The sequence below is a fragment of the Drosophila ananassae genome, chromosome 3R (genome assembly GCF_017639315.1).
Source record: "Drosophila ananassae strain 14024-0371.13 chromosome 3R, ASM1763931v2, whole genome shotgun sequence".
Lineage (NCBI taxonomy): Eukaryota > Metazoa > Arthropoda > Insecta > Diptera > Drosophilidae > Drosophila > Drosophila ananassae.
Window position 1 is genome coordinate 7063714 of NC_057930.1, and position 27708 is coordinate 7091421.

The 27708-nt window shown below is 42.2% G+C and overlaps 3 protein-coding genes across 12 annotated transcripts in view; all 3 read right to left on the reverse strand.

Moving 5' to 3' along the window:
* LOC6503287 (protein decapentaplegic) overlaps positions 1 to 2995 on the reverse strand; it is a 37301-nt gene extending 34306 nt beyond the window's left edge. Inside the window, exon 1 of the mRNA XM_014903627.3 lies at positions 2270 to 2995. Coding sequence (XP_014759113.1) covers positions 2270 to 2375 — 106 coding nt within the window. The 5' untranslated portion in view covers positions 2376 to 2995. The remainder of the gene's footprint in view (positions 1 to 2269) is intronic.
* Positions 2996 to 11619: 8624 nt separating this feature from the next.
* LOC6503285 (glycerate kinase) lies at positions 11620 to 13749 on the reverse strand. 2 transcript variants are annotated; one of them, XM_014903626.3, is made up of 3 exons: positions 13704 to 13721; positions 12510 to 13637; positions 11620 to 12454 (listed from the first exon to the last, which is right to left on the reverse strand). In XM_014903626.3, exons 2-3 carry the CDS (start codon positions 13617 to 13619, stop codon positions 12125 to 12127), a joined length of 1440 nt encoding a protein of 479 aa, XP_014759112.1. In that variant the 5' UTR covers positions 13620 to 13637; positions 13704 to 13721; the 3' UTR covers positions 11620 to 12124. The 2 variants fall into 2 exon arrangements, with proteins under 2 accessions (XP_014759112.1, XP_001967584.1); XM_001967548.4 differs by having other exon boundaries at positions 12510 to 13749.
* A 1727-nt stretch (positions 13750 to 15476) lies between these two features.
* LOC6503284 (accessory gland protein Acp36DE) overlaps positions 15477 to 27708 on the reverse strand; it is a 75015-nt gene continuing 62783 nt past the window's right edge. For 6 of the 9 annotated variants that reach the window (XM_014903624.3, XM_014903623.3, XM_032453303.2 and 3 more), the window contains 5 exons: positions 22457 to 22746; positions 21790 to 22029; positions 17676 to 17871; positions 16933 to 17614; positions 15477 to 16827 (listed from right to left, as the gene is read on the reverse strand). In XM_014903624.3, coding sequence (XP_014759110.1) covers positions 15816 to 16827; positions 16933 to 17614; positions 17676 to 17871; positions 21790 to 22029; positions 22457 to 22746 — 2420 coding nt within the window. In that variant the 3' untranslated portion in view covers positions 15477 to 15815. Of the gene's footprint in view, positions 16828 to 16932; positions 17615 to 17675; positions 17872 to 18311; positions 18478 to 21789; positions 22030 to 22456; positions 22747 to 26902; positions 27351 to 27708 lie in introns of those variants that run through there. The other 3 variants (XM_014903625.3, XM_001967549.4, XM_032453304.2) reach the window with 3 other exon arrangements.

Consider the following 27708-nt stretch of genomic DNA (forward strand, 5'->3'; position numbering starts at 1 on the left):
GAAACAACCCCACCCTTAATATATATTTCATTCAATTATATCCATAATGAGTAAATGCAGAAAATCCATCCATAACCCTTTACAAATAATGAACAATTTGCAGCCAAATCCATGTATGACCGGCAATTAGATAAAAATAGATTCCCAGAGCAACTCTCGAGCCACTTCTTATGCAACGGCAGCGAATGAAGTCAAGGCGTGACTCTGTTTAGCCCATAAACCTATCGAACGGCAGCCAGCAATATCGGATATCATTCTCAATTGCCTTGGGGCGCCACATCAGGCGGAAATCTTGCTACCGAGAATTGCCCAAACGGCAGACACGTTGACAGTGGACCAGGGGACCGGAGACCAGTGGACTGGTGGGACAAAGTCCACACTGAACATCTAGCACCTGAGCATTAGTTGCAGTTGCCACCTGTCGCTGGATACCCCTGCTTCTGTCCCCAACCCGCCCACTGGCCCCCCTTGTTGCAATTCAAGTACATGCGAATGCCGATGAAAATATTTTTGAGACTGTGTGTTGTTTGCATGGAAACGTGATAGCAAAAGTTGTTGCTGACCGGGCCGAGTTGTTGTTCATCTGCTTGTGGAATTTATTTATCGTTAAGAAATGCGTGTAAAATAAGTGAAACTATTGGAAGTCTCGGTCGAGTGTTGGTGCTCCCGTTGCCCCGTCGCCCCGACATCTGCCGCTGGGGCTCAGTGGAGTGACCAGTTTCGTTTGGAAAAGGGGCATGGAGTGGAGCTAATACCACCACTTTTGATAAAAATGCTGGCCTAAGCCAGTTACTTGCTGCCTGCTGATGACCAGTAGCCACTTAACTTGACCAGCAGAGGTGAGGCGGTGGGCTGGTCAGCAAATTATTGCCGCATTGCTTAGTTGTTGTTATCAGCAACGTGATTTGCCAGGCCAACTTGGAGATGGAGATGGAGATGGCTGATGCTGATGGAGATGGAGATGGAAGCTCCAGCATCAGCTTGGCTGCTTCATTGCGTGCTCACGATTTTTATTTCATTTTTGTCGAATTTCCGAAAGTGGTAGACCTTCATGGTCTCTTCATCAGCTGTTGATGTTGCTGCTGCTGTTGCTACTGCGATGTGGCTGCGGTTGCTTAGTTTTGCTACCTTGCTTTATTTTGTTGTTATTTTTATTTTTGGCTAGTTTTAAGCCTCTCTCAGATATCAATTTCATACCCAGGCAACTCGAATGCAAATACCCATTACAATTAATAAACTTATTGAGCATCGTGGGGTAAACTTTAATACCGCCCTGTCCTGCCATGCCCGCTCCACCACTTGCGATAAAATCGACCAGCTACTTAAATCAGCTGACGGAGGTAACTCAATACAAATTCCGTTTACGATTTTGAATCTGATTCTAATGTCGATCCGATACCGAGAGTGTGGGATCTCGGTCTCGATCTTGTCGCTGACTTATGCAATCGTGATCGGTGTCAAATCCATAACAAAGTATATCCCAGTCCGCCACGCCCAGCCATCACATATAATTATTCAATTAACCAAATGGCGTCATAAATTAGCAACTATATGGCATGGTCAAAGGGTTTCTACCATGGCCAATGTCAGTGTCAACAGCTAATTGTGATTTGTGTGGAATGCCGTTGATTTAGTTCATCCAATGCCCCCATATGAATATTCAACCGACACCACTACGATATGCACTACGATATGGCTCTTGCTCCAGCTCTAGATCTGGATCTGGCGACAATGCGAAATAATTTCACTTTGGCCCGGGGACATCTTACGAAACTAGTATACCAGTTTGACGGAAGACATTTACAATCCAGTGTGTCAAATAACAACTGTGGTAATCCAAGATTTTATTGCTTAGATAAAAGCTATTAAAGTGGGACGACTTTTCAGGGAGCTTTTCAGCAATTCCATATCTGTAACATACCTTTTTGGCAAAAACCTTTTCATATTTTGGTTAAAGACGATTTTTAGTTGTATATCCTTACCCTTTGCGTAGCTTCTATGTTTACAAAATCATCTCCCTCCTTTAGAATAATTCTTCCATTTAACAATGATCTGTTCTGAACTTATCTGTTTTCGCTGATCCTCACAATGAATCATATTCATAACATATGTACATCTACCCCGTGGCAGTTTCCAGTTTTCTCAGTCAGCTGTGCGATTCGTTTTGCTCAACCTCCCGATTGTCGTGCAATTGACGATTGATCTCGAATTGGACACGCAGCCACCATGGCGTATGCGCATTTTTTGCTTAACTCTTGGGCTGGCTTACCTGGTGCACCTATGCACGCCGAAGTCTCAGTTATGGTCCAAAATCCACAAGTCCTTTGGTTGCAACTGCAACAACAACCAATTCTGGCAGTTCGCGAACGTCGCATACATTATATAGGCGATCGCAGATTGGCCGAGTAAGATATCCAACATCCACCAGATACTTCGTTGTGTATACTTTCTTAAGATTTCGATTCGATTTTGATGCTTATGGTAATCACTTCACATGGTGGTCGCCACAAGACAAGGCTTTTGGCTATTTGCTTATTTGATTTGGCACACACAGATACATTTCACACTCACTCTGGCGCACCGGCACTCACACCACGACACTGGGATACTAACTTTGCTTTATTCGCATTAAGATTCGAAGTGGGAATCGGAATCAGAATCGGAATCGGTATCAAAATCAACAATGCTGGTGACGAAGGCGGAGGCAAAGACAACTACTGGGGCGACAATCGCGGAAACGAGACGACAAGCGAGAGAACTTCAAGAGCTGTTTACCAGACTATCTGCTATCGGGTATTTTGCTCGACTTTTTGCTGGTTTACAGCCGCAAACCGCGAAACGATTACAACAGAAGAAAAAATATATATTATTATATTATGGAAAGTATCCAGCCACGAGATGTGTTTTTATTTTTTATGTGATTCGTGATTTGGCGACGAACGCTTTTTCGGTCTCGTACAACTAGCGTTGAGCGCAAAAAACTGAATGAGCGTCCAAAGCGGCCGAGGCAAGGCAAACAAGCAGGCAAAAGCAAAAGCAAGCCGGAGTCTCAGCCGAGCTGAGCAGCAGCAGCACAGCATCACAACACCACAACACCAACAGCAATAGCAACATCAGCAGCAGCCGCGGCAACAGCAACAACACCAGCAGTACAACAGCAACCGTGGCGAGCTAGTTAGTTAGTTTTAAGCGCGTAGTAGTGAGAGTCAATCGCCAACACACCACCACACACCACCGAGCGGTCTTCCAGTATCAAGTTGCTTAAGTCGCTCAAAGCGCCATTTAAGTTGAGTAATTAAGGCAAGCGTCCGATTTGCATGTGTGTTCGTGCTCCACGTGCATGTATACGAGCCTGTGTGTGAGCGCCAGTTGGTGTGAGTGCGATTAATTATTAATCAAGCCGAAAAAAGCAACAATCAACGGCTAAGGCAGCAATAAAAAAAAATAACAAAACAAACAAGTCACTCGGCCAGCCGAAGAAAATTACAATATTTCCACTCTCTCGATCAGGCGAAGGCTTCGAATCTCCGATCTTGATTTGACTTTCTTCGGGTCTCTCCGGCACAACCCAGCACCGAAAAGAGAGCTGTAACACTTTTGTTTTTTGGCTTTGTCTTAACTGGTTCAGTCTATTTTCGGCTCTCCGTACTAAGCTAGTGCTAAGAAAATCTTTAATCTAAATCTAAGTTGATTGCAAAATGCCTCATGGCAGTGTAGGGTGCACAACTTTTTAGTTGCTCTATAATACATATAATACTATATACATACATGTATTATGTGTATGTTTTAAAATTTAAATAGCTATCTCAAAGTTTAAGCCCTAAAAAAGTCCTTATTATATATGTGCATATACAATCCAAATGAATCAAAAGCAAACCAATATTATCTTAAATAGTATTCTATTATTTCCGCAAGCGAATAAAGTCAGCACCACCTCGTTTGCAACATTTATCATACGCCCCGTATACCCTCAGCAGATGCTCAGTCTTCGGGGATGCCAGAGCCGCTCATTTAGTTTACGCTTGTGCTCTTGTGACTTCAGAAGTGCTGCCGCACCGTAATTAAAATATTGCACTAGTAACTTTTTTCCGTCCCCCTCACTCGTTTCGCCCCTCCCCTTCCACCAACAACTCTATTCCACCTTTCTTTTTTTCGCTGCAGCTCCCCTCAAACAGCAACAACAACAGCACTGGAGGAGAGGAAAAAGCACAACAAGCATGCTGACAACATCGACTTCATCGTTCGGTGTGTCGTGTATTAAAACTTGTTCATTGGAATTTTCTAATAAATCAATAAACGCAGACAACGCAGTGCAAGTGAGGGGGCAGGAGGGGCTCCGGAGGCACCAGGGGCCTCGTGCGGGTGGGAGGGGGCTGATGTCTTGGCACACAGCTGGCGGCATCGACAGACAGAGGGGCAGACGGACAGCGGACAGCCGGACAGCGGGCAGCCGGACAAGCGGACAGCCGCACGCATCTCAAAGATTGCGCTTTTTAAAAATAGCCGCCGCATTTTTTGAGGTTATGGAAAATTTTTACTAGTTGCCTAGTTGTTATTTCTTGATGTTTTCCTTGCCATGTCGGTCGTACGACTCTATAGTTGTTACATACGTACTGAGTGGTGGCAGCAGCTATAGCCAAGCAGCAACACTGACGGCACGGGCGGAGGAAATCGCCGCATTTCCGTAGCGACACACAATGTGCTTGGGGGAAGTGACAATTAAGCTAGCCTGTGGACCGAACCCAGCAATCACCGCAATGTTTTAAGAATACATTTTTCTGGGTAATCTAAACCATTGACCAGCCTCATGCAACACTTTGATGTGAAAGACTTTTTGTTTGAACAAACAAAAAGAGCCTGTTTGATTTAAGTTGCCTGTTTCATGGATTGACGTTCATTTATCGGCAACGACAGCAACATTGTTGCCACTAAATTCTCCATGTCCCATGGCCGATATGCTAATAGGTCTAATAGCTTTCGATTTGGCCCGCTTTACATGTGACGAGTCCGTTCGACGCATTCTACATGTAAATAAAATGAAAATTCCTTAGTGTGGCACCGACTGCTGCAGCAAAAAAACAAAAGCAACAGAAAATTGTGGCAAAAACTTGTAGAACAGGAGGAGGCACTTGTTGAGAACTTGGCTGCCTTGTTAAACGAGCCTGCAACACCACAGCAGCACCAACGGCAACAGTGGCAACAACAACAGCAGCAACAATAAACAATGTTGCAATGCTTAATTATTTCAGCGGCAAGGAATTCCTTGGCGCAAACTTGAACTGCTTCTGGACTTGTGGATGTTACATGTTGCTGTAGTTGCTCCAAAGCGTAGCAACTCGATTGTGCTGAGGTCGTCTGCTGCCACTGCTGTTGCTGCTGCTGTCGATGCTCTTGGGTCTCACTTTATTTTGTTTTTTACCTTTTGCTTTTCAGGTAGCCCCTGCAATCTTAAACGCAGTCACGTTGGTCAACGGCACCGCGGCGTCTGAGATCAAGCTGCCTCTCATAGTTGTTGCTTTTGCGGCTGCAGATGGTTCTGCTTCTGTTGCTGATGCTGCTGCTGTTGCAGATGTTGTGGTCTGCCGCACCTATTTGTAATGCATTAATAGCCCAGAGCTGAAGCAGCAACTGAGTGCTCAGCGCCCAGCAAGAGCGATTGACATTAAGCTGCCCATTCGGCATGTGGGGAGATCAGAGCTTTTGATAAATGGCAACTTGGCTCGTAAGAGTCTGTTCGAGAGCCAGCATCGGTTAGGGATAATTGTTTCAAAAAGCATCAGTTGGCCTAATGTCATGGTGCAACATCGGATAAGGTTGGCTGGGCTAAGAGCTTTTCTGGAAAATGAATGAATTTACAATTAAAGATCCCCATTTTCTAAATCCTAGAAGATTTAAAACAAATAACTTTATTTGGTGAAACTAGTTGTCAATTAAAAATAGAAATAACAGTAGATATAGCATTTTTGATTAAATTCCCTGTAAAAAATAAAATACCTAACATTTTAGGCATTTAAATTCCGAAATGAACATTCACATTTAATTGCCAGATTGGTCAATTAATGTCGAATACTTAGCATACTTCTGTGACAAGTTCAGTGGCTGAAGAGTTCACTGTACCCCTAAAGTTCCCCAGGAAGTCTGGCCCGCACATCTGCTTCAAATTAAAAGATTCCATTTAGTGGTGACTCATTTGGAGAATTAGTCATGAACATTTCCGAGTAATATGCAAATGGTCGTCCTCCGATCAAATTCTTGTATCCTAAGAGGGAAACACTCCAACTAAGGCATGTGACATAAGCGCTAATTGAACTATGTCTATATTATATATATTGGGTGTGAACTTTGCCATTGTCTAGACAAATTGAGAGCAGACCAGCGGCGAACAATGTTTAATTGTTAGCTTCGGGGCCACTCGGCGTATGCGCAATATTATGTGCACGGGCTGGTGCTGGTTATGGTGTGTGCTTTTTGGCGAGTGTGTGAGTGGCACTGTGATAAGTGTCGTCAGTTTGTCTGGCAATGATCGCTGTGTGGAAGGCAGCTGGTGCCCGCCAGTGCCGCTTTTCAGTGACTTCAATTCGGGTGTGATGTCATAAGTCAACACACATCTGGGCGAGGAAGATTCTATGCTGCGCCACGATCGGATCGGGAATCGTTAATTAAAATTTCCAGCGAGTACTTCATTAGCATCATTCAGCCAGCTTCGCCACGCGTTTCAGATGCCCAGCCGCTCAGCAGCCGCGCTCCAATGCTTAATTAATAAATCAACGCGACACTTGCACTCCGTGGCCGTATCTTCTCCGCTCCACGCCGCCCGACCCGGGTTGCGATGCTCGCCGAGATTGTTGCCATGCACGGGCAGACAAATTGTCGTGGCATTCCACAGCTGCTCTGCAGCCTGTGGGCAGCGGGCGGCATCGCCGATACTGGTCATTGGCTAATGAAAAATGTCAAATATAGCTGTCTCGCTGATGACATCTCTATCCCCCAAACGGAAGCGGAAGTTCTTCTAATCGCCAACCAGAGATATCGGTTTGTATCCCTAATTGGGATTAATTTTAAACCATTTTAAATTAAGGTTTCTTCTTATGAGATAAGAAAAAAGTTGATTTCCCTCATGGAAACTACAAAGTCGCAAGCTGCGGGTCTCCGGTAGTAAATAAAGTTATTTACTTTTGTAAATAAACACTCAAATAAATTTTATCAATTTAATTATGAGTCCCCTACTATCCAGGAGTTAATAAAGGAACCTTTTTAATAACATTTTTTCTTTGAGATTCTGTACTTCAACAGATTTAAAATGTGGGACTTATTTCTTCCTTGAGGATACTTGCAGAGAATACTTGGGTTCTTGCTCTTGTCGATCACGAATATTTTTTGTGTCATTTTTTATAACTACATAGTATAAGTTTTTTTCGTTTGGAACGTTTTTATTTAATATTAGTTGCTTTTGTTGTAAACCTAGCTCGATAATCATACAACTTTATTGATTTGATAATGTTACTATACCCATAAATATAAGCAATGCACATACATTTTTGGATTGGTTAAATATTTAATTTGTTATGATTTTATAAAAATACAATCACTAATAATGTTCATATTAAATGTAAATGTGTAGTATTAACTTCATAAATAATCATATAAAAAAACCTCTTGACGAGGTAAAGTACCGGTGACGAACCTGCATGCGAAACCCAAAATATCTGATATCAATTTTAGTGACGATAATATGCTATATAGGTGTACAAAATTGCATATAAAAATATTCTTGTTCGGCACGTGACTGATTTGTTTTTTGTTTTTCTTGCACGTGCCGAACAAGAATATTTTTTATATGCAATTTTGTACACCTATATAGCATATTATCGTCACTAAAATTGATATCAGATATTTTGGGTTTCGCATGCAGGTTCGTCACCGGTACTTTACCTCGTCAAGAGGTTTTTTTATATGATATCAGTTGTTTTTTTGTATATATTGATCTTCAATTATTTAAAACAGAACGCATAATATATAGAATATATATATATGGAAGTAACCTCTGGACAGGCGATTCACACAGTTAGCAATACTTTAATTGTAAGGATAAACATCAAAACTCTTTTTTTTTTAACTCTATAGATTTTGAAATTCAAGAAGGTGGAAAATTTAAAAACCTTTCCAAAGACGTAAAGAATTTTTCTATAGCTTCAGTGGCTCTGAAGTTATACGTATTTTTAATTTACAAAGGTTTTGGAATTTGGTTAGTTTAAAAATTTTAATTAAAAATTTGCCCAAAAATGTATTTAAGATCCAACATTTTTTCGTAGTTGTGGGAAACCAATTTTTTTTAACAAATTAACAGATGAGAGGCCTATCCTTATGAGAGTTCCACTATATAATAAATTATAAAAAAAAAACAAAAAAGGAAAGCTAACTTCAAGCGGAGCCGAAGTTGAAATACCCTTGCAGTTAAGCAGAAGCTTATATTATTATTATATATATCGGATCCTATATAGTTGTCCGATCCTTATGAGAATTTCACCATCAACAAAATTTCTAATAAAAATATTGGAAACACCCCAAGCATCTTTAAAAATAGAAAGGTTGTGCCATTTCCGATCGTTCAGTTATATGGCAGGTATAGGATATAGTTGGCCGATTCTTATGAACATAGGATTAGATTGCCCAAAACGGAAACCATAAAAAGTCCCATCATTCTAGCTTCAAAAACAACAAAGTTAAGCCAATTATCCTAATAAAATTTTGCAAATCGGATAAGATTGCCCAAAATGCAATCTGTACTAAGTTCCTTCCTTCTAACTTATAACAAAAAAAAAATTTATGGCATATCCGATCAATCATATAATAAACATGTATTATATCTAAAAAAAAAATGCGCAAAGATAAAAAATTAAAAAAAAATGGAAATTACGTTTTTCCAGTTTTTCTAGTTAAACCAATTGTTGAATGTAACAATTTATTTTGGGTGTGCGATATAAAATAATAAATATTAGAAAAGTATTGGCGGAGTTGGTTTGCCTGGTTTTTTTTTAGCTTTTAATCCATGATTTGGCCCAAAACGGTGGTGGCTGCATTTATTTATATGCATTATATGCTCAGTAGGGGCATATGCATATGCAGTAGGGGCATATGCAAGCGTTCTACTCATAAAATTTTGCATTCTTCTCATTAAGACATGAGACACTGAAACATACAGCAGAATTACATCAAAATTTCCCATCAAGCAAAAAAGTTCGAGATTAGCCGAGTGGAGAGTTTCTAATACGGGAGGGCCTGAGTTCTAATCCTAGTTGAGTCAATGTTTACGTTTTACTTTTTAAGCCCTTTTTTATTTGGATTTTATTTTTGAAATATTTGAAAATATCTTATGTACAAACTTTCATAAGGATGGGCCGACTATATCTATAGCTATCATAGAACGATCGGAATTGGCATAACTTTGGTGTTTTTTAAGTTAGAAAGATGGGACTTGGTACAGATTCCATTTTGGGCAAAATAATCTTATTGGCCAAATTTCATAGGGATCGGCCAACTATATCCAATAGCCGCCATATAACTGAACGATCGGAAATGGCACAACTGCAAGGATATATCAACTTCGGCTTCGCCCGAAGTTAGCTTTCTTTTCTTGTTTTTCTTTGGGACCTCAAGATTGGTACCTCAACCGACCCGTCCGACATTTCTTTCAGAAGTTATTCAAGAAATTAGATTTTTACAGCTTTTTCAAAAAGTTGTAGAACAATAATTGCTCATATCATATGAGTCATATGACATTAACAAAAATCTCCAATTTTATTCAGTATTGCAAAGAAAAAAATATAGACAAACAAACCCACTGGCTTAATTTTAAAAAAACTGTAAAAATCGAATTTCTTGAATAACTTCTGAAAGAAATGTCGGACCGGGTCGGTTGAAGTACCAATCTTCTGAGTCTTCTCATTAAGACATGAGACACTGAAACACAAAGTAGAATTACATCAAAAGTTGCCATTAAGCAACAAAGTTCGAGGATAGCTGAGTGGAGAGCGTCGTGGTTCCTAACACGGAGGGCCTGGGTTCGAGTCCAACTTGAGTCAATGTTTACGTTTTACTTTTTTAAGCCCTTTTTTATTTGGATTTTATTTTTAAATAAATTATCTAAAATCTGAAAAGATATACTCCATATTTTTTAGGGTATAGACCAAATATATGCAGACTCCAAAAAGCAAAGTTGCCAATCAAATAAACACACATGTATAAGTAAATGCAAGCTTCACAGGAGGCTGCACAAAATGGGTAGCTGCACTTACAGGACTATATCTTGAGTTAACGGATTTTGCCAGATATGAGCGATATGTCAAAAGTTGCGTCATCTCAAAAGCTATCTACACGTGCAAAAAAAAAAAAGGGTCAGTCGACTAAATTTTGAAAAATAATTTTTTTTCTTAAAAAAAAAGTTTATTTTCAGTGTATTTTTTTTTGTGTACTATATAGACGTTTGGTCCCAAAGAAAGTGAAATAGATATTTAAAAACCCCTTTCAACGGTGTAAAGCTCTTTTTAATATCTTTCTTAATTATAAAGTTATGCATTTTTTCATTAACAAAGTTTTTTTAATTTTTTGACGTAAGCTTAAGGTATTTCAAAAAGTTGTAGAACAATAGTTGCTCATATGATAGTAACAAACATTTTCCAATTTTTTTCAGGATTTTTAAGATAAAAATAGTGCAAACAGACAAACCGACAAACCGACGCAAACTGGCTTCATTTTGAAGAAGAAGAAAAAATTGAATTTTTCGAATAACTTCTGAATGAAATGTTGGATCGGGTCGATTGAGGTACCAATCGACGCGTATTTAGCTCTAGAATGCGAATATATAAAAATATTCTATCTGGGGACTAAAATGTGTCCACCAGCCCCACTTTAGTGATAAAAAATGTTTTTACTTTCACCCTAATTTCTCCCAAACCAAATAACTTTTGGAATATGTTTCGACAAAAATTATCTAATTGAAACAATACCTTTCGATTGGTATATCATTCATTTAGATCGGTTGCCTACAGAAAATTTTTAATTCTTCGGCTATATATAGAGTTTCCTCGCGCACGCCTAGGCATGCAGGTCGTCACCTCGTGGACTTCCGTCCACAGTGATAACCCACAGCACCACACTACATCGATAGCCGAGGCTTATGCGGCGCAGTAGTGCCTCGATATTTGTCATACTGTATGTAGTTTCCAAGGAACAGCACTTAGTCATCTCCACCGCCAGTTAGTAAGAGTACGAACAACAAGTACTGATGCTGTTGTTTTTGCCCGAATGAACAATACTTAATAACAAACCTAATCGAGCGAAAATAGCACAGAGAAAGAGACATCGCGAGCGAGGAACTGGATTATTTAATAATTGTGGCAAATGCGCGGCAAAATAATTATACGAGTACCGCTTAGAGTAAACAATAAGATTCGTTGATAGAAATAGATGTATAAATAGAAACAGCAGAATGGCGAGCGGGGAAACAATCGCAATTAGGAAAATATGCAGCCAAAGTGTTAGTTAGTAAAAATTGCTAAATTGCAACTGGGCGCGCGTCGCGTTTTACTTTTCCAGCTGCTAAAAATAAAACGAAGCAAATAAATTAACATTTTTAATTGCAATTATCGCTGGCTATTGCTGTACTTTCCTGCCAGTGCTACTGTTTGCCGTTTGGCGTTTCAAACAATTAAGATGATTTATTAGCAGCACATTTTTATGAGACGCAGTACAAGAGAAATGGAAATCGGATCGAAATTACTCATATAAACTATATACACATATTTCTATATTCCTGCTTTATAGTGGCCACATACATCACATAATTATAATCAAGCCTTAATACATAACCCAATGGAATGGAAGCAGAAAGTGGAAAACTAATTGCCATTTTATGCTGTCACTTGAGAGCTGCTTGGAGCATAAAGTTCACAAAATTATTTGAATTTGAATGGATATTAAAAACGTTAATGAAAAAAGACGTAAAAATTTCATAGAGCAAAATTAAAGAGGAAAATCGTAAAAACAAATTTAAACGATTATTGCCTGTCTGCGGTTCAAGAGCATCGAGAGTTCTATTAACAAATTGCCCTAAACAATTTGTGGACTATGGAACGACCAAAAAATGCATATCCATCACATTGGTACCCGTGTGGCCAGTTAGCACATGGTAATTTCCATTTTCGAGCATCCTGTAGAAATTGTAGCTATCACAGTTTCGCAATGTTTCGGCCAACTCGTCTAGGGTGTGTCCATTCAGAAAGGAATCGATCACCTGACTGTCACCTATAGCCCCAGCTGCATCTGTGGGCCCATCAATGCCATCTGTCCCGGCACTGAAGAAGCTGCACTCCCTCAACGCATCATCCCGATGCAAGATCTGCGACATTAGCAAAGCCAAGTGCTGACTACGTCCTCCAAGGCCTTGGCCAGTGACCTAAAACATATTAGGACATATTAATGGGTTTCTCATAAAATTATAAACTACAAACTTTTATGACCGGCTCTCCGCCGCAGATGACAAGCAATGGCTTTTTGGAGCGTATATGCTCCTTCAGGGCTTCTATAAATTCCGGATACCTTTTATCCTCAAAGGCATACTTTTCCCGCAGTTGAGGCTCGGCAATTCCCTGTTGTTTGGTCTCCAGGACTCCTTGCAAAAGTCGATGATAGTCGTTAGCCACTTGAGCCACATCTCCATGGACAGAACAGCTCAAAATGCAGGGGATGTAACCAAGCTTTTTCGCTTCTTTGGAAGCCGCTTCCGTTGCGAACACATTGCTGCCAACTACAAATACCTTTTGCTTATTCAGAATAGAGTTGTCATCCACCTCTGGGATCTCAAAAAGTTTCTGTATTTCCGGGGACAATTCACTCCAGACTTTGAATTTATGCAGAACCTCGGCTGCAGGAACTCCGGGAACGGGGTGTATGGTGGGACCACAGGCAATTAATTCCAAGGGATCTCCAATGATATCGCTAAGGACAAAGGTCACCAAGAGACCAGCATTTTTGGCGAACTCGGCGAGACGGCCTCCTTTAATGTCCGAGCAGGCAATCCTTACGGTATTGATTTCCTGGATGCTGGCTCCCCGTTTCATTAGCTTATCGGATATGCTTCGTTTTTCCTCCAAGGTCAAAGGAGCCCGGGGTAAGGGCAATAAGGCGGAGCCACCACCAGAAACAAATACAAACAACACATCCTGGGAGTTCATATTTAAGGCTATATCCCTGATCTCTTGCGCCGCGTTAAAGGCTTCCTCATCTGGCAAATTGTTTTGTGCTCCTTCGAAAATTTTTAAGCCGGAGCCAATAGAATGCCGATAGTGTTTCAGGGTGCCCTTCGGGACACTTACAACTCCGCCGGCTGACAATTGACCCAGATCCTGATGCACCTTGTTGGCCATTCCCAACACAGCCTTGCCAAAGCCCACAATGTGGCACCTCCTGCATCCAATATTCTCAGTTTCTCCATTCAATTTGATGAGGATTTCGCATGGATTATCTCCTGATTTTTGGGGCCGTAGGTCGAATCGCTGGAAGTCGGCGAATATCTTCTCAGGGTGCACTGCATTCACAGCCTGGGCGAAGATATGGCGCATTTGGTCCCAGGTCTGGCGCTTCATTATTACGTAAAATGATTTGATTGAATCTAATCAGCGATGCTGTTAATTTTCGAGTTTTACTTATCATTTTTTGATCTCTTGGGCCTCCACAGACGTTGTCAAGCACTAACATAATGAGATTACATTTTTTTCTTGCTTTCTAACACTTAAAATTAAAGCGATGGCTTCCAGCCCTGAAATTTTTTCTAGTTCTGGAAAACGGTGTAAATTCAATGGCGGAAATTTTTAAATATACATTCAAAATATTAGGCAGAAAGAAAAGCTAACTTCGGGCGGAGCCGAAGTTGATATACTCTTGTAGTTGGGTAGCAGCTTATATTGTTATGTATGTATCGGATCGTTTATAGTTCTCCGATCCTTATGAAAGTTTAACCATTAAATCAGTTTTCTAATAAAAATGTTGGAAATAGCCCCAGGCATCTTTAAAAATAACAAGGGTGTGCCATTTCCGATCGTTCACTTAAATGGAAGCTAAAGGATATAGTCGACCAATTCCTGTCGTTCCGACTTATATACTGCCGGAAAACAAAAGAAGGATGTGTGCAAAGTTTCAATTCGATAGCTTTAAAACTGAGAGACTGACGGACAGACGGACATGCTTATATCGACTCAGGAGGTAATCCTGATCAAGAATATATATACTTAATAGGGTCGGAGATGTCTCCTTCACTGCGTTGCACACCTTTGACCAAAATTGTATACCCTTTTCCCTCTCTATATAATAATTGTATTTAAATGTTAAAGTATTATTATATAAATATATGAATATACGTCAAAGAGAATTTTAGTGTATTACATATTGGTATATTTGGTTGGGATTCGGGACCAAAAGATATAATAGTTTCCCTCACAGTTGCTTTTAATATCCCAACAAATTTTTCGTAGTCTGAAACAATAGAAAAGTGTAAATAAAATTGAAAATGAGTAATTTTTTTTATTTCAAATTGAGATGGAAACTATTTAGCAAAAAAACATTATTTTAATTATTTTTAATGGTACATTTGTGTTTATTTATATTTTCTTCTCTGCGGGTTCTCTGGGGAAAAATATATTATAGATAGATATTGGAACTCCTATTTCCTGACACACAATAAAAATAACATGCTTAAAAATAATGACAATGCTGCGTTTTACAGAGTTAGCGGATCCCGAACCTATACATATAAAACTCGCACATTCCGGACACAATCCAATGATAACAATATAAAAACATAACGTAAACTAATGTAGTTAGGCTAGAAAACTTATGCGAAATTCATATTCAGATAGCAAGTACAAACTAATTTAATTGGATTCTTGTTTTTTCAGAAGGCAATACAGACTAAATAATAAATAGAAGTACGTCTAGGATCTTTACATAAATACGAAAAAATAAAGCTTAGGTCGAGAGTAAGAGTGAGTCCTCCACCTCTGACGTTCTAAATTGGTACATCATAGTGGGCATTAGGGTTTCAACCGAGGGATTTATTTTTGGGAAGCTAGCCGGGTAACAAGTTGCGATTAGAATACAATACAATATCAATATCGCTAATCGTACAAATACATAGAGTTTTTATGCGAATATTCATACTGCTTCAGCTAAATGCTACCCATTACTATAGTATCTTAAGTTTGAAACATTTTAAAGTTTACTGTGTAGCTTGAATACGCTCTAAACTTTGTTTAGCTTGTGGTTAAAAAATGTACTCCCCTCCTAGTTTGTTTTCCCCTCCTTTCTGTGACGGCTCCGCTTGCTATGCTCGATAATGTTATTATTAATATTATTTGTATTTATATAGATGAGCGGTTTCTATGAGCTACCGTACTGCTAAATGCAATTATTTACACAAACACTTTAGAATAAGAACGTACGAATCGTTTGTATTTCATATCTTTATCAATGATACCGATGTCTATATAAACGCCAAGCTATGCTTTTATTCCACCCACTGACTTGAGTTCTAGGCATTTAATTGTTTTACAAAATCCTGGATAAGCGCTTTAGAAGCTATCATCGCTGTCGCTGTTCTCCGGCGGGCCGTCCTCCTCCTCCTCTTCACCTACGACAAGTTCATCCTCGTCCTCCTCCAGAAACTGATCCCCGTGTACGTATTCCTCTAACTCGTAAGCCTCTTCCGCTGCCTCGGCTATTTGCTCCACGGCCTGCGCCTCGTCCTCGAAGGCACCACCATGTCATGCCAACCCACTGGCGGCAGCATCGGCAGCATCCTCCGACCAGCTGACCTCCATGGGCGTGCAGCAGGGAAGGGCCTCTTCGATGGACATCCGCGACGGAGGCTGCTTGGGCCGCTTGGTGAGGGATCCCACCGAAGCGGTGCTGGAAGCAGAGGAGCTGCGCATCATATCCTCCGAGGAGGCTGAGCAGCTTTCGTCCTCCGAATTGGCGCCGGAGACCATTGCCTCACCGGCGGATTCCTGGATCTCCTGAAACTTCTTGACCTCGCTGGTCATAAGCTTCATGGTCGAGCTGCGCGGATGCATTTCGGCGCTGGACTGCTTCGGCGAACTGGAGCACATGGGCTGTCCAGCCTCGCGCGTCTCATTCCAATCGGATAGATTAAGTTCCTCCGACTGTCGCGAGCGGTTCTTCCGCTGCGGGGACTCGCAAGTTGCCCCAGAGGCCTTGATGCACATAGAATGGGAGCGGGTGCGCGAAAGCGGCCGTCCTTCCTGCTCGCCTCTCTGGAGGGCCGTGGCCGACATGCTTTGGCTGAGCGGATTGCCTCCGTTGCTGGCCAGTCCGTTGGAGTGACCGTTACTGCCTGAAGTCTGACGGCGCTGTATGGGGGCAAACTTGGGCGTTTCGTTGTTGCTCCTCAAGGACCCCGATCGACGTACAATTTTTGAAGCTCCGCCCTTGGATGCTTCGTCCTCGATCTCCAAGGTCCAGCTGACCGAGTCGTTACGCTCGATCATGCCCTTCATTATCGGCGAGGTGGGTGAGGAGTTGGTTCCGGAGCCGCTGATGTCCAAAGTGCTACGGCCCGAGGAACAGCGGCCGTGCGAAGCGAGCAGGCTGCTGTCCTGCGAGACCTCAAATAACTTGGCCTCTGCCGCCTGGAGCTGCTCTGAACGTTGCTTCAGAGTGTACTGCAGCTCCTCCTTGTCGAAGGTTAGGCGCGTTCGCTTGATGCTCTCGTAGTTGTAGGCCTTCTGGAGCTCTTCCATCTTTTGATGGATTTCCCTGAAGAGAAAAAATTTCAATTAATAAGAAATTTTTCAATTTTGTGTGTCAGCAGAGACATTGGTCTCCTTTTTTTATTTAAATACAAAGTCACCGGCTACTTACTTCTCTTTTTCGGCCTTGGTCTCCAGTTCACTGCGCAACATCTCGTTCTGGGCCTCCAGCAGGGCCACCCGATTGCTCAGCTTTATGCGTTCCTCGTTCTCCCGGACCAGGTCCGCATTGGCCTTTGAAAGGTTGGAGATCTCTGCCTGCTTAAGCTCCAATACGCACCGTAGGCTGTCTGCCTCGCTGTTCAAACGTATCAGCTCGGCACTGGAGGAGTCCGGCAAACTAGTGCTGGGACTGCGGCGCTGGGAGGATGTGCGCAGGACAGAGATCTCGTCCTGGGAGAGAGCCAAGCGGTCACGAAGATCCCTCTCGCTGTGTTCCTTGCTAGCTTTAAGGGTATTAATTTCCTTGGTGAGGCTTTTGATCTGATCGGCCAGATCCTGCTCGCGGCGGTTAGACTCGGCCAAGCGAGCCGCATGGGTGTTCTCGTTGCGAATGAGCTTCTCGCGATTCTCCTGGTCATGTGACTCTAGCTTCTGAAGGCGTGACTGCAGTTCCAGCACCTTTAACTCGGCGCTGGCCAACTGCTCTTGTTTCAGACTGATTTTGTGCGAGACTTCTGTGTGGTAGGCATCCTGCACCTGTTTGTTCTCCTCGTCTTTGGACAGCAGTTGGGACTCCAGTTCGCGGAACTGTCTCTTGGCCAGCATTTGTACCTCGAAGAGTTTCTCCTCGGCTAGAGAAAAAGAAACGGTTAGTTTTTGCAAGTTATTTTGGGAATTAGTTCCTCCGCTCACCTTGCTTCAGTTCAACGCGATGCAGGAGCTCCCGTTCCTGCTGCCGCTGTGCCCACTCTAGGTCCTTGGAGTGTAGTTCCTCGCGCAGCTTCTCACAGTCCCTCTGTGTTTGCTGCAGCAGAGCGATCGTATCCTCCAGAGTTCCTTTAGCACGGGCACATTTCTCTTTGGTCTCCTTGCAGGAAAACGCATCCAGCTGCGGATCGCAAATAAAAGCAAACAATCAGGGTTAGAAGTCGCTATAAATCCGGCAATAAAGTTCGCAGGTAGTCCCACGCAATTAAAACGAAATTTGTGTATTCATCTTGAGAGTTTTGCGCGGAAGTCGCACAAAAGGCGACATTTGAGTGGCAATCTTGCGGAGACAATGTCTCTGACCTCTGATCCGGGGAATTCCGCCAGGGACAATGATAGAGGTTCGAGGGTCACATCCAAAATGTGTGTACCTTCGCAAAGTGGTAACTTAACATATAAAAAATGCAGCTATATTGAATACCAAATCAACTGCAATTGTGTTTGGGACAATATCTGAACAAAATGAGTATGGGCAACAAAAACGGCGGGTTTTAAAATTTTAATAAAATTATTCCGCGGTTAAGTTGTGCAATCAAGAAGAACTTCCTGTAAAGAACATACCTCTTGCTGCTCAAAAGCCTGAGCAAAGTTTATGTTATCCATAAATGTCGTGTTTGTAGGAGTGCTCGGCACCGTCCAGCTAATCAAATCAAAATCCATAGTCTGCGCAGACAAAATCTCGTTGGTGAACACTAGGTTTTCGAACATTTTTCTCACTTTTTTGCGATGTGTTGAACACGAATACTTGCAGTAGACTGATAGCTGTTCCACTCGGTCATCTGCTTTTATAGACACCCGAGCAGGTAGGAGGGAAAGGCAAAAAGGACAGGAGACGGACTTCCTGTCAGACGGATCAAACGAAACTCTCCGGATACGGCGACCCAAATATTTGCAACGGATGCCTCATATAAAAACTGATATTTTTAAACATGCTGGGAAAAGGGTTTGCTCCAGTCGAAAATGACGGAAGAAAAAACAACCATGTAACGGGGGTGTATCCCTCGGTGGCCAAGGCAAAAGAAGGCGGTCCAAGACCCGGCTGCACCCGGGAAGATCTTCGCCTGCGACCCACCCATCTCGGCTTAGCGATCTAGCCAGCCAAGACCATGTGGTTTGGGATCAACCCATCGACATTGGTCACGCGTCTGGCCCTCCGAAGGTGGAAACTCTTTTCCCACTTTCTGCGCATTTGGGGCGGCCCGGTACACTTCAAATTCACAGTAATGGCGCGCACCTCCCGTGCAACCATTTGGGAGGATGCGTGTCGAAGTGCCGAGCGCCTCGACACTGCTAACATGTAAAGTGTGGGTGGAGCCAAATGACTTTCAAGAGGAGGTTGCAAATGCGATTTGACTTACAGTCGCCCGAGTTAAGAAGTTCTGAGTTATCCTATGGGAACTATGAGCCAATGTCTAAAAAAGAGCCTTATATTCAATCTAAAATAAATTTACAAATAACTCGCACAAAGTACTCTTACAATGTAAATTTAAAGCTTCTGACTGATTTTTCATTCCCTAACTTTTTATTTAAAGTGTGTATTAAAATAATAATAATGTAATTTCATTTTCCTTTTCCGAATATTTAAATTGAATTGTGGGCGAGTCGTTGTGTCAACTCAGAGGCCTATTAAATGGGATTTTTGTAAATGTCATTTTGATCAACCAAATCGATTAGGGGCAGTCGCCTGACTGATGCTGTCCCCAAAATTAAGAGTGCCCGACCTCTGGCTGATGCGAAATGATTTGAAAATTTGTATATCCACGCCCATTGTCGTCCAGAAAATTAATAGCATTCATGTCTGGCGAAATCTCTGTCTCGGCCGGACTCAGTCCGTTGCCGTTCGGGTGACAGTCAAAGTGGACAGCCAGTCAGTCAGTAAAGACACCGAAGACAGCGGTAATTACCTGACAAGGACGTTTGCAATCAAAGTGTTGAAATTAGTGACTTGCCGGCGAGACTCGTCCGACTGGATTTAATCCTTCTGTCGGCAATCGAGGAGGTTTCTAGAGCTGGGCGGAGTTTCATTTTTAGATCGAGAAGTATCGATGGGCCAAATATGGCCTTCGGTATGAGCTTGGTAGCAAACTCATAAAAATGAACCCAGGACGAGTCTTTCGTCCTTGTGCCTACCAATATACGGGTACCTTGCCGGTTGCGTTTCCTCGGTTTTCACACCAAATTGTGAAATCTCGCTGGATCATATTTAGATAAATATTTATGTTCCGACTGTTGCAACATCAGTTTAGGCTTTTAGTGGGAAATGTTGCGCGATTGCCTCGTTCTGCGAAATTTCCACCCAAGTAGAATAAATAATCCACCGCATGTTTGTATTTGCATATCCTGCGGCCTGGCCGGTAGCCGCATCCATCCTTTTAGCAAACACTGCGGTCTTCTATCCCGTAATTCCCCTTAACAGCCATGTTTGCAGAAGGAGTACCAAACTGGGTTTGTTTTTTCCGAAAGTGCATAAGATAAATACGGAAATGACTGGGAAATTGCATTAAAACATGTGCAAGCGCCAATCAAGCAAACCAAAATATTTGGACAGTAAATTTTATGTGATTACAGTTTGAAAACTTCTAGATTTAAAGAAAATGAAAAATGTTCACACATTCGTTAAAGAATTAGGGGAAATCTTCACAATCTTTATTAAATCCGTTGCTAGGTGCTCATAAACCCCCACCTGGGAATATTAAATATTTTTATCACTGTTTTCATAACGGGAAGCTTCCGATTACAGCTTCATCAAAAATTCCCCAGCTCAGGTAGCTGAAAACACGGCATCAACTTAGGGAATTACGCAACATTTTCTCCATATTGCCGACATTTCTTTCAGAGCCTCAAAAAGAAGCTAAATGCTCGCAAAAGGCCAACACAAATGACGTTGGTACAATGCAACCAGCTGATGACACGCATTGTTAGGGAACGGACTTATCCTTTCACATTTCGGGTATTGTGTCACTTTCAGCTTGCATAAGAGCATAAGCAGAATATCCAGCCGGCAATTGTTTCGATTATTCCGGAAATTCTGCAAACCTAGAACGGATTTACGCAATTGTCTTCGTGTTGTTGGGCTGCGGTAAGCATCCTGCCTCTAATCTCTCGTTTATATAAAAATATACATTCCACAGGCTTTCCCAAACGGAATTGCAGTTGAGAAGTCATTCGAAATCGATTTGTCTGCCTGGAAAATGTTCCCTAAGATCCTCAGAATACGCAAATGCTAATAAAATATTCCTCGCGTTCGTCGCCTATTTTTATGACCTTGTGATTGGTATTTAATAGAGGACCGAACCGCACCTATGTACCAGCAGGTAAAATTGTCAAAAAAAGCAATAAATCGGGAAACATTTTGAAATATTTTCCACCTCCTTTGGGCTGGAAATCTCGTTAAAACTCACACGTGTCCTGGCGAATCTTCAATTGTGCGATCAGAATCCTTTACGCCGAAAATGGCAAACAATTAATTGAAAGGATGGCCGGCTACGTAGCTGAACTAGAATGTGCTGCCGCCTCACACCCTTTCACATTGTACGAGAGAAAGACTCTCTCGTACAAAGGACCCGAAACCCATGGAAGGGGTGCAGGGCAGGACTGGGGAATTTTCGGCCGGAGAACTTTTGTGTGCGGAATTTTCAGACCAGTTTTTAATTAGTGCAAACACAAAAAGTGAGCCCATATCCCGGCTCAATTTCGGACATCGGCTTGGGTTTAGTTTCCCATTCTCAGTGCTCAGTTTGCAGTTTCGGCTTAGCCTGCACTGACACAATTAAACGAAATTAGCTCAACTTTAAGCATAGATTAGGGCAAATATCTGGACAATGGAGGGCTCACATATGGAAGGGCTGGCACGATTCGGGAATTATTAGAGCAGGTGAAGCCGACATTCACATACGCGGAGCACAATTGAAATGCGAATCTCGGTCGGCGATTCCCTCCAAAGGGCTAGGTACAAATCCCTGGCGCCTGCTTTTCGGGCTGATCCCTCACTAATCCTGCCTCTCGCTGCTATCTACTCGCTACTTTGTGTTCCACTCACCTCTTGGGACATAAACTGGACCATGACAGCGAGTCCGAGTATTTGCCGGTGCTCCTCCCGCCTCTCGAATTGGTTGTTGTCGAAGAACTTGGCCAGCCGGGCGTAGTCCACGATCCCATTTTCCGTGTACGGCTTCAGGGCGGGGTACTGGGCGATTATGTCCAAGGGGGGCGGAGCAAGCACCGTTATCGAGCTGATGGTCGGACCCACATCCTCGATCGGGTCCTCTGAACTGGGCTGCTAGTTAAAAATAATTATAAAAAATACAATGATTGCAGATGAAAATCGTAAGCAACTTGATAAATTTATGTTCAATTCAAGAAGAAATTCATTTCCTTCAACTATTGTAACATGACAGAGTGATTTTAATTTCAATCAAAGGTCTGAAACGCAGTGAAGTGAACTGTTATTTTATTATAATTCAATAGTTAATAATTGTTTAATTTTTAAATATTACTGTTATAATATGAAACTATCCGAAATTTTAGGTTATAGTCTTAAAAAGCAAATTTAAAAAAGTTAACTATTTTGTATATTTTTTGTTTAAAATATCAAGTTATTCTTGCTCCTTGAAATAATCTTAAGAAGTGGAATTTCTTCTTTTGGTACTTTGCTTTGTTCAAGCCATTTTTTGGTAAGTTCTCTATTTTATTAGTTTCCGACTCACCTGCTGGCTTGTACTCTCCTGACTATTGAGCACTCCATTGGGCTGGAGCTCCTTAACGGGAGCCTCTAGATCGGAATCTGATGTCTCCGGGGGCGTAATACTTGCCACAACAGGCCGGGGAACCTGCTCCTCACACTTCTTGAGCTTGGCCTCTGTCTCGAAGGGCAGCTCGCTGCCAATGGAGGCCCGCTTGGAGTCGCGTGCCATGGGCGGAGTGGGACACCCATTTTTAGGGGACACATTGTTCAGTTCCCTCAGTTCGGTTTGATCCACACCAGATCGCAGGGATTCTGAAAAAGTAAATGACAAAAAGGAAAGCATAAGTCACAAATCGCTTCCATAGGCGGCTCAATTCAATGGTTGTGCACTTCAACGGAGAAAGTCTTTCCTCATCATCTCGCGAACGAAGATCTTGCTGTCATTTGGAGATAAACAAGAGATGGTGAGCTAACCGTGATTCACCTAACTCCGAGTCTAACCTTGCTGGCAAGGGAAAAAAAGTATGAGGCATCATGCCACTTCGTGGCGGAGGAAAAAAGACAAACCGTGGCAGCAGTAAATTATCTTTTTGCATAATTCCATTGACAAAAGGGAAAGCAAACCAGCTCTGGGCGCAATAACTGCCACGCCTACTATCACCAGCTAATAACGCCTCGGGTCAGAGTAGGTCCAGGGTCATCATCAATTGCTTGAAATCGCCTCCCATCAGGGGCCCGTCAATTGGAGAGGATGTGTGCCCAAGAAACTGGCCCAGACAGCCCCGGAGGGGGTGGGGTAGTAAGTATGTATGATTGAAAGTTGGCCAGAAGGGAGGGGTGGTGCCTAGTTCACTAACCGCTGTGATCCAAGCATCGATCAGCCACAACTCATGTGTGCTTGTCCATAATTTACACGATTTCCTTACAAGCCACGCGCCAAACCGTCTGTGGCCAAAAGAAAAAATGGAAAAGAGCAACCAAATCCAAGGAGGCCATAATCAACGGCTGACGGTTTTATGTTACCGTATAAATTTATGGCCAAAACCGAGCGGACACACGAAGTTGTCAATTTTTGCACAAGTTTCCCATTTGACAATTGGCAGCCAAGGGGTAAACCGGTGAACGAAATTTGTTTTGTGTCTCCAATTAAAAAATGGGATTCGTCTTCCGGAGTTGTCACCGAGATCACTACCCTGGGTTGGTTGCTCAAATAACACAGCTAAATTATATATCGACAACTAAATTATATATATAACAAATAGGCTTTTCCAAAATCACTTATTCTTCGAACCATTATTCTTATACTTAACCAAAAGCGTATTATAAGAAATATTTCAGGGCGAATATGTGTTGGTATTCGAGTGCATAAGCATAAGTCGTCAAATATTGTATATAGATGGTATAGTTTATTTAGTAAATCAGACTTCGCAAAATACCATTTATTATTTGAATAAAATTGACTATGAAACACCTTTGGGAATTTGAGCATTGGATTCTTTGACGATTTAAAAGTGTTTATGATGCAGAAAATAAGATCACAAGCGAAGCAAAGAAATTTGCCATTCGGAGACGTTCCCGGAATATATTTAATAATTATTAATGAGAGACCTTCACCTTGGCCCCGTTGGAATCGGAAAAATCCCAAAGGCACACGACGTGCGAGCGACGTGGACAAGTCTGGCACACGACAGGCTCATTTGGCAATTAAGGGACATTTCTCATGGCAATTAAGCGATTAAACGACATTAGCTACGACCAATTAATTGCAAGGCCAAGCGAATTTGCTCGCTTCCATGGCTTATTTTTCAGGATTTTCCCTATTGCGTCCACTGGAATATTCTCACGGCCCGGTCTTGTCCCTGTCGAATCGCAACAAGTTGCTGACAGGATCTCCCGGGTGGCTGGACGGACCTCTCGCCGCGACGGTTCGATTTTATGACTGAGAAACCGACCACCTCAGAAGTTGTGAAAATTTGCGATATATTCCCGCTGCTTCCCAGACTTTCCTGCACTGCGATTTTTAGGGTCATGGAAAAACTCAGCCGCGGGTGTTTCATTCAGAAATCTTTTCTTGCGAGACTTTTTTCGTGCTGGTGTGAAAAGTGTTTGCTGGACTTGTGGATTTTCCCAGCGATGTGGATTGTTTGTCTAAAATAGGTTTACGAAGTATACGAAATAAATATAAGAAAGAAAAGCCTTTAATATTAAGTCCATCGTAATCTAAACATAAATCTCTTACTTGTGAATGTTTTGGACAAATGATCATTTAGTTTAAAAAAAAGTACTCATAACAAAATGAATAATTTCCAATGAATTGTTCAAAATAATGATTAGGCAGCAACACTTGATGATTTCCACTTGATTTACTGCAAAGTGTAAACCAGCTTCAATTTAGATAAAAAAGTTATGGAAAACTATTGAATAGCAATTTTGCATAAACGAATTGCCCGTTTCTTGTTTTATCTCTTGCCAGTCGCATGTGTTTACAGCTGCCGAGGCGAAAGAAAGCCTCTCGTCTGGGTGATTTTCCGTCTGGATGCAATGCAACAGCATTTGCACCTTAAGCAGTGACAGTGCAACAAGCTGCGCAGCATCCACCAGGTGGAAGACTCACCGCCATTTGAGATCAATCAACATCACCGGGACACCCAAAGCATTCAATGTCTCGGGTTCGCCGTCGGTCAGCCGAGCTCATAATGACTCGGGTATGGGTTTGGTTTTGGGTTTTGAGTTTCTGGCCTTTCGACGAAACTCGACATGTGTGCACAGTGGTCTGGGTGGAGGTGACACTGAGCGGACGGGCGGACGGTGGGACGGCTGATGCATGCACTGGGCGATGGGAAATAATTGAAATTCCGAAATATCTTATTTGGCATTAGGCAGCTGCCTGTTGCAGTGTCTTTTCTGAATGTTGCCCATGCCTTTTTAGCGAGTTTTCAAATCTCGGCAGTGGCCGTCCAGTCTTAACCCACGGCGACCCACAAAAACACGTCCAATGAAAATGCGCGTAATTAAATCGAACAACAGCCAGTCCAAACTGGCAACTGGCATTTCAATTAGTTGCGTTTTGGAGAGGCCAGCCGGACAAAAATCACTTCACTTGACTGGAAAACTAAACGGGGACTTGACTGTATCTGTATCTTAGGATCTGTTTCATTTCGCGCTTAGGTCGACGCGACGGACACTGACTTTCCAGATTCACAAGTCTATTGAGGTACAGTGCGAGGAACGGGGCAGAATATCTGAGCTGTGCCTTAATTCATTGTCTTAATTGCAATTTTAAAGCAAAATATTTCAGCATCGAGGCAGAACACTTTCAAGTGGCAGGCCAGAGTGCCAAGCACTTGACATGTTCAACAAAGAATTCAAATTAAAAACTTTATTAAAATAGTGCCCACCACATGAACCCGCTTTTAATTATCCGGAAGAGCCATCATGATTCTAAATAAAATTGAGAACAACAGATGGAAATGCCATCGATTTAATTACCAACAGACCCTAATGACACCGAATGTAAACATATTTGCACCAATTTATGCATGTTTGTTAAAAAAAGAGCCCAATGGCCGGGAGATTGTAAACAATTTTCCGTAAATAGGGGGGAAATAGGACCAGAAGGGCAGACTTTCTTAGCCGGATACATCGATTTCTGCCGAATGTCAATCATTTCGACGAAGAAACCCCTCCAAACTGGCATCTAGGGGGCTAGTGATGAGAGATACACCAGCGAGGGATTTATGGCACATCGAGGCAGTGATTTTCCTTTCGAGCATTGCAACTGGCCATTGTTTTAAGTTCCCATTTTTATTTTTGCCAGAGGCACGCACGTTTCAAGGTCGCAGTGTCGTCGCTTGGCGCACTTCCACTTGTTTTGCTCTCCTATCTTTTTCGGCGGCCAAATAAGCCTTTAATACACTTTTCGTTTTTGGCTCAAGTTCTAATGATTATTTTTAGATAAGTTGTGCACGAAAACATTTTCCGCTCTGGCCATACACACAGGGGAAAAGCAAGCCAATCGAAAATAATGCAATATATACCAAAAGCGGCTAATTAATCTTTACATATGTGGTGCTTTGAATAATTTTTAAGTGTATGTATAATTATTGCTTCGTGTACATATTTCGCGGCTTGCGTATATGTATATAGGTATATGTATGATGTATCATCGACAGAGTAGACCACAGAAAAGCTTCATAAGTTTTCACAGTTAAATATATGTATTTAATCCCATCTGCTATTCGATTGCATGCTAATTTTTTAGTGCGCCCTATGCGTTTGAAATTATGATAATTAATGACTAAACCAAAGGGCGAGGAATTATGTATAAAATAAAATTATTTTTGTATTTTCCATAAATGAACTATTTTTTATAATGACAGTTTCCCGCCAACTGAGCGGTTGTTTCGCAGAATCTATCACTGTTTTCCGACAAATATTGTCTGTTTTTTGAATCCCTGAGCTGCCTTACCGCCAATTCCCTCGTCCTCGGCGTGCTCATAATAAAAATCGCAGGCCGCCAATGACTCGGAACCGACAACGGCACCAACAGCACTACAGGCACCTCCTGCTCCTGCTCCTCCCACTTGGAACATTTCCATCAAAACAACGACGACGTCGACGGCAACGGCACAGTGTGCTTCCGCTCTATTTGCTTTAATTCTGCACGGGGCTTTCAATTAACAAACGCATCGCAGCAACTTGCAGGATCCCAGAAGCGGGGACGGACAAATCGATTTTAATTGCCGGCACTTGGGGACATCACTAATGACGTCGAACGCCTCACGGGCAGCGATTTCCAGACACAGTCACCACACTACTGCGAGTCACATTGTTTGCTTCCGACCGAAGCGCCTTTAGGCCACGCACCCACGCCACCAAACACAATCGCATGGAAGAAATGAATTATCGAGCCCCGACGAGCCGAAAGCGCAAACCTCCAAACACAAACTGCTAATGGATTTAATTCAAATCTAGAGGCGCGCGTCGTCGTCTTCGTTGGCGATCGCCGATCTCCGATGCGCAGTGGAGGGGCTACGCATTTGTTGCTAATTGTGGCGCTGATTTCACCACATGGTGGGTTGTGGGATCGCCAAGCAGCGCAATTGTACACTTGGAGAAAACATTCGTTATGGTTGAGACGCGCCACTCCCTATATATATATATATATATAAGGAATTAGCTTTTCCCAGTGTACTATTTACATTCATATTAAAATATGTACGAATGCGCACATCATTAATGAACAAATGTTTGAAAAAGTCCACAATGAGCAAA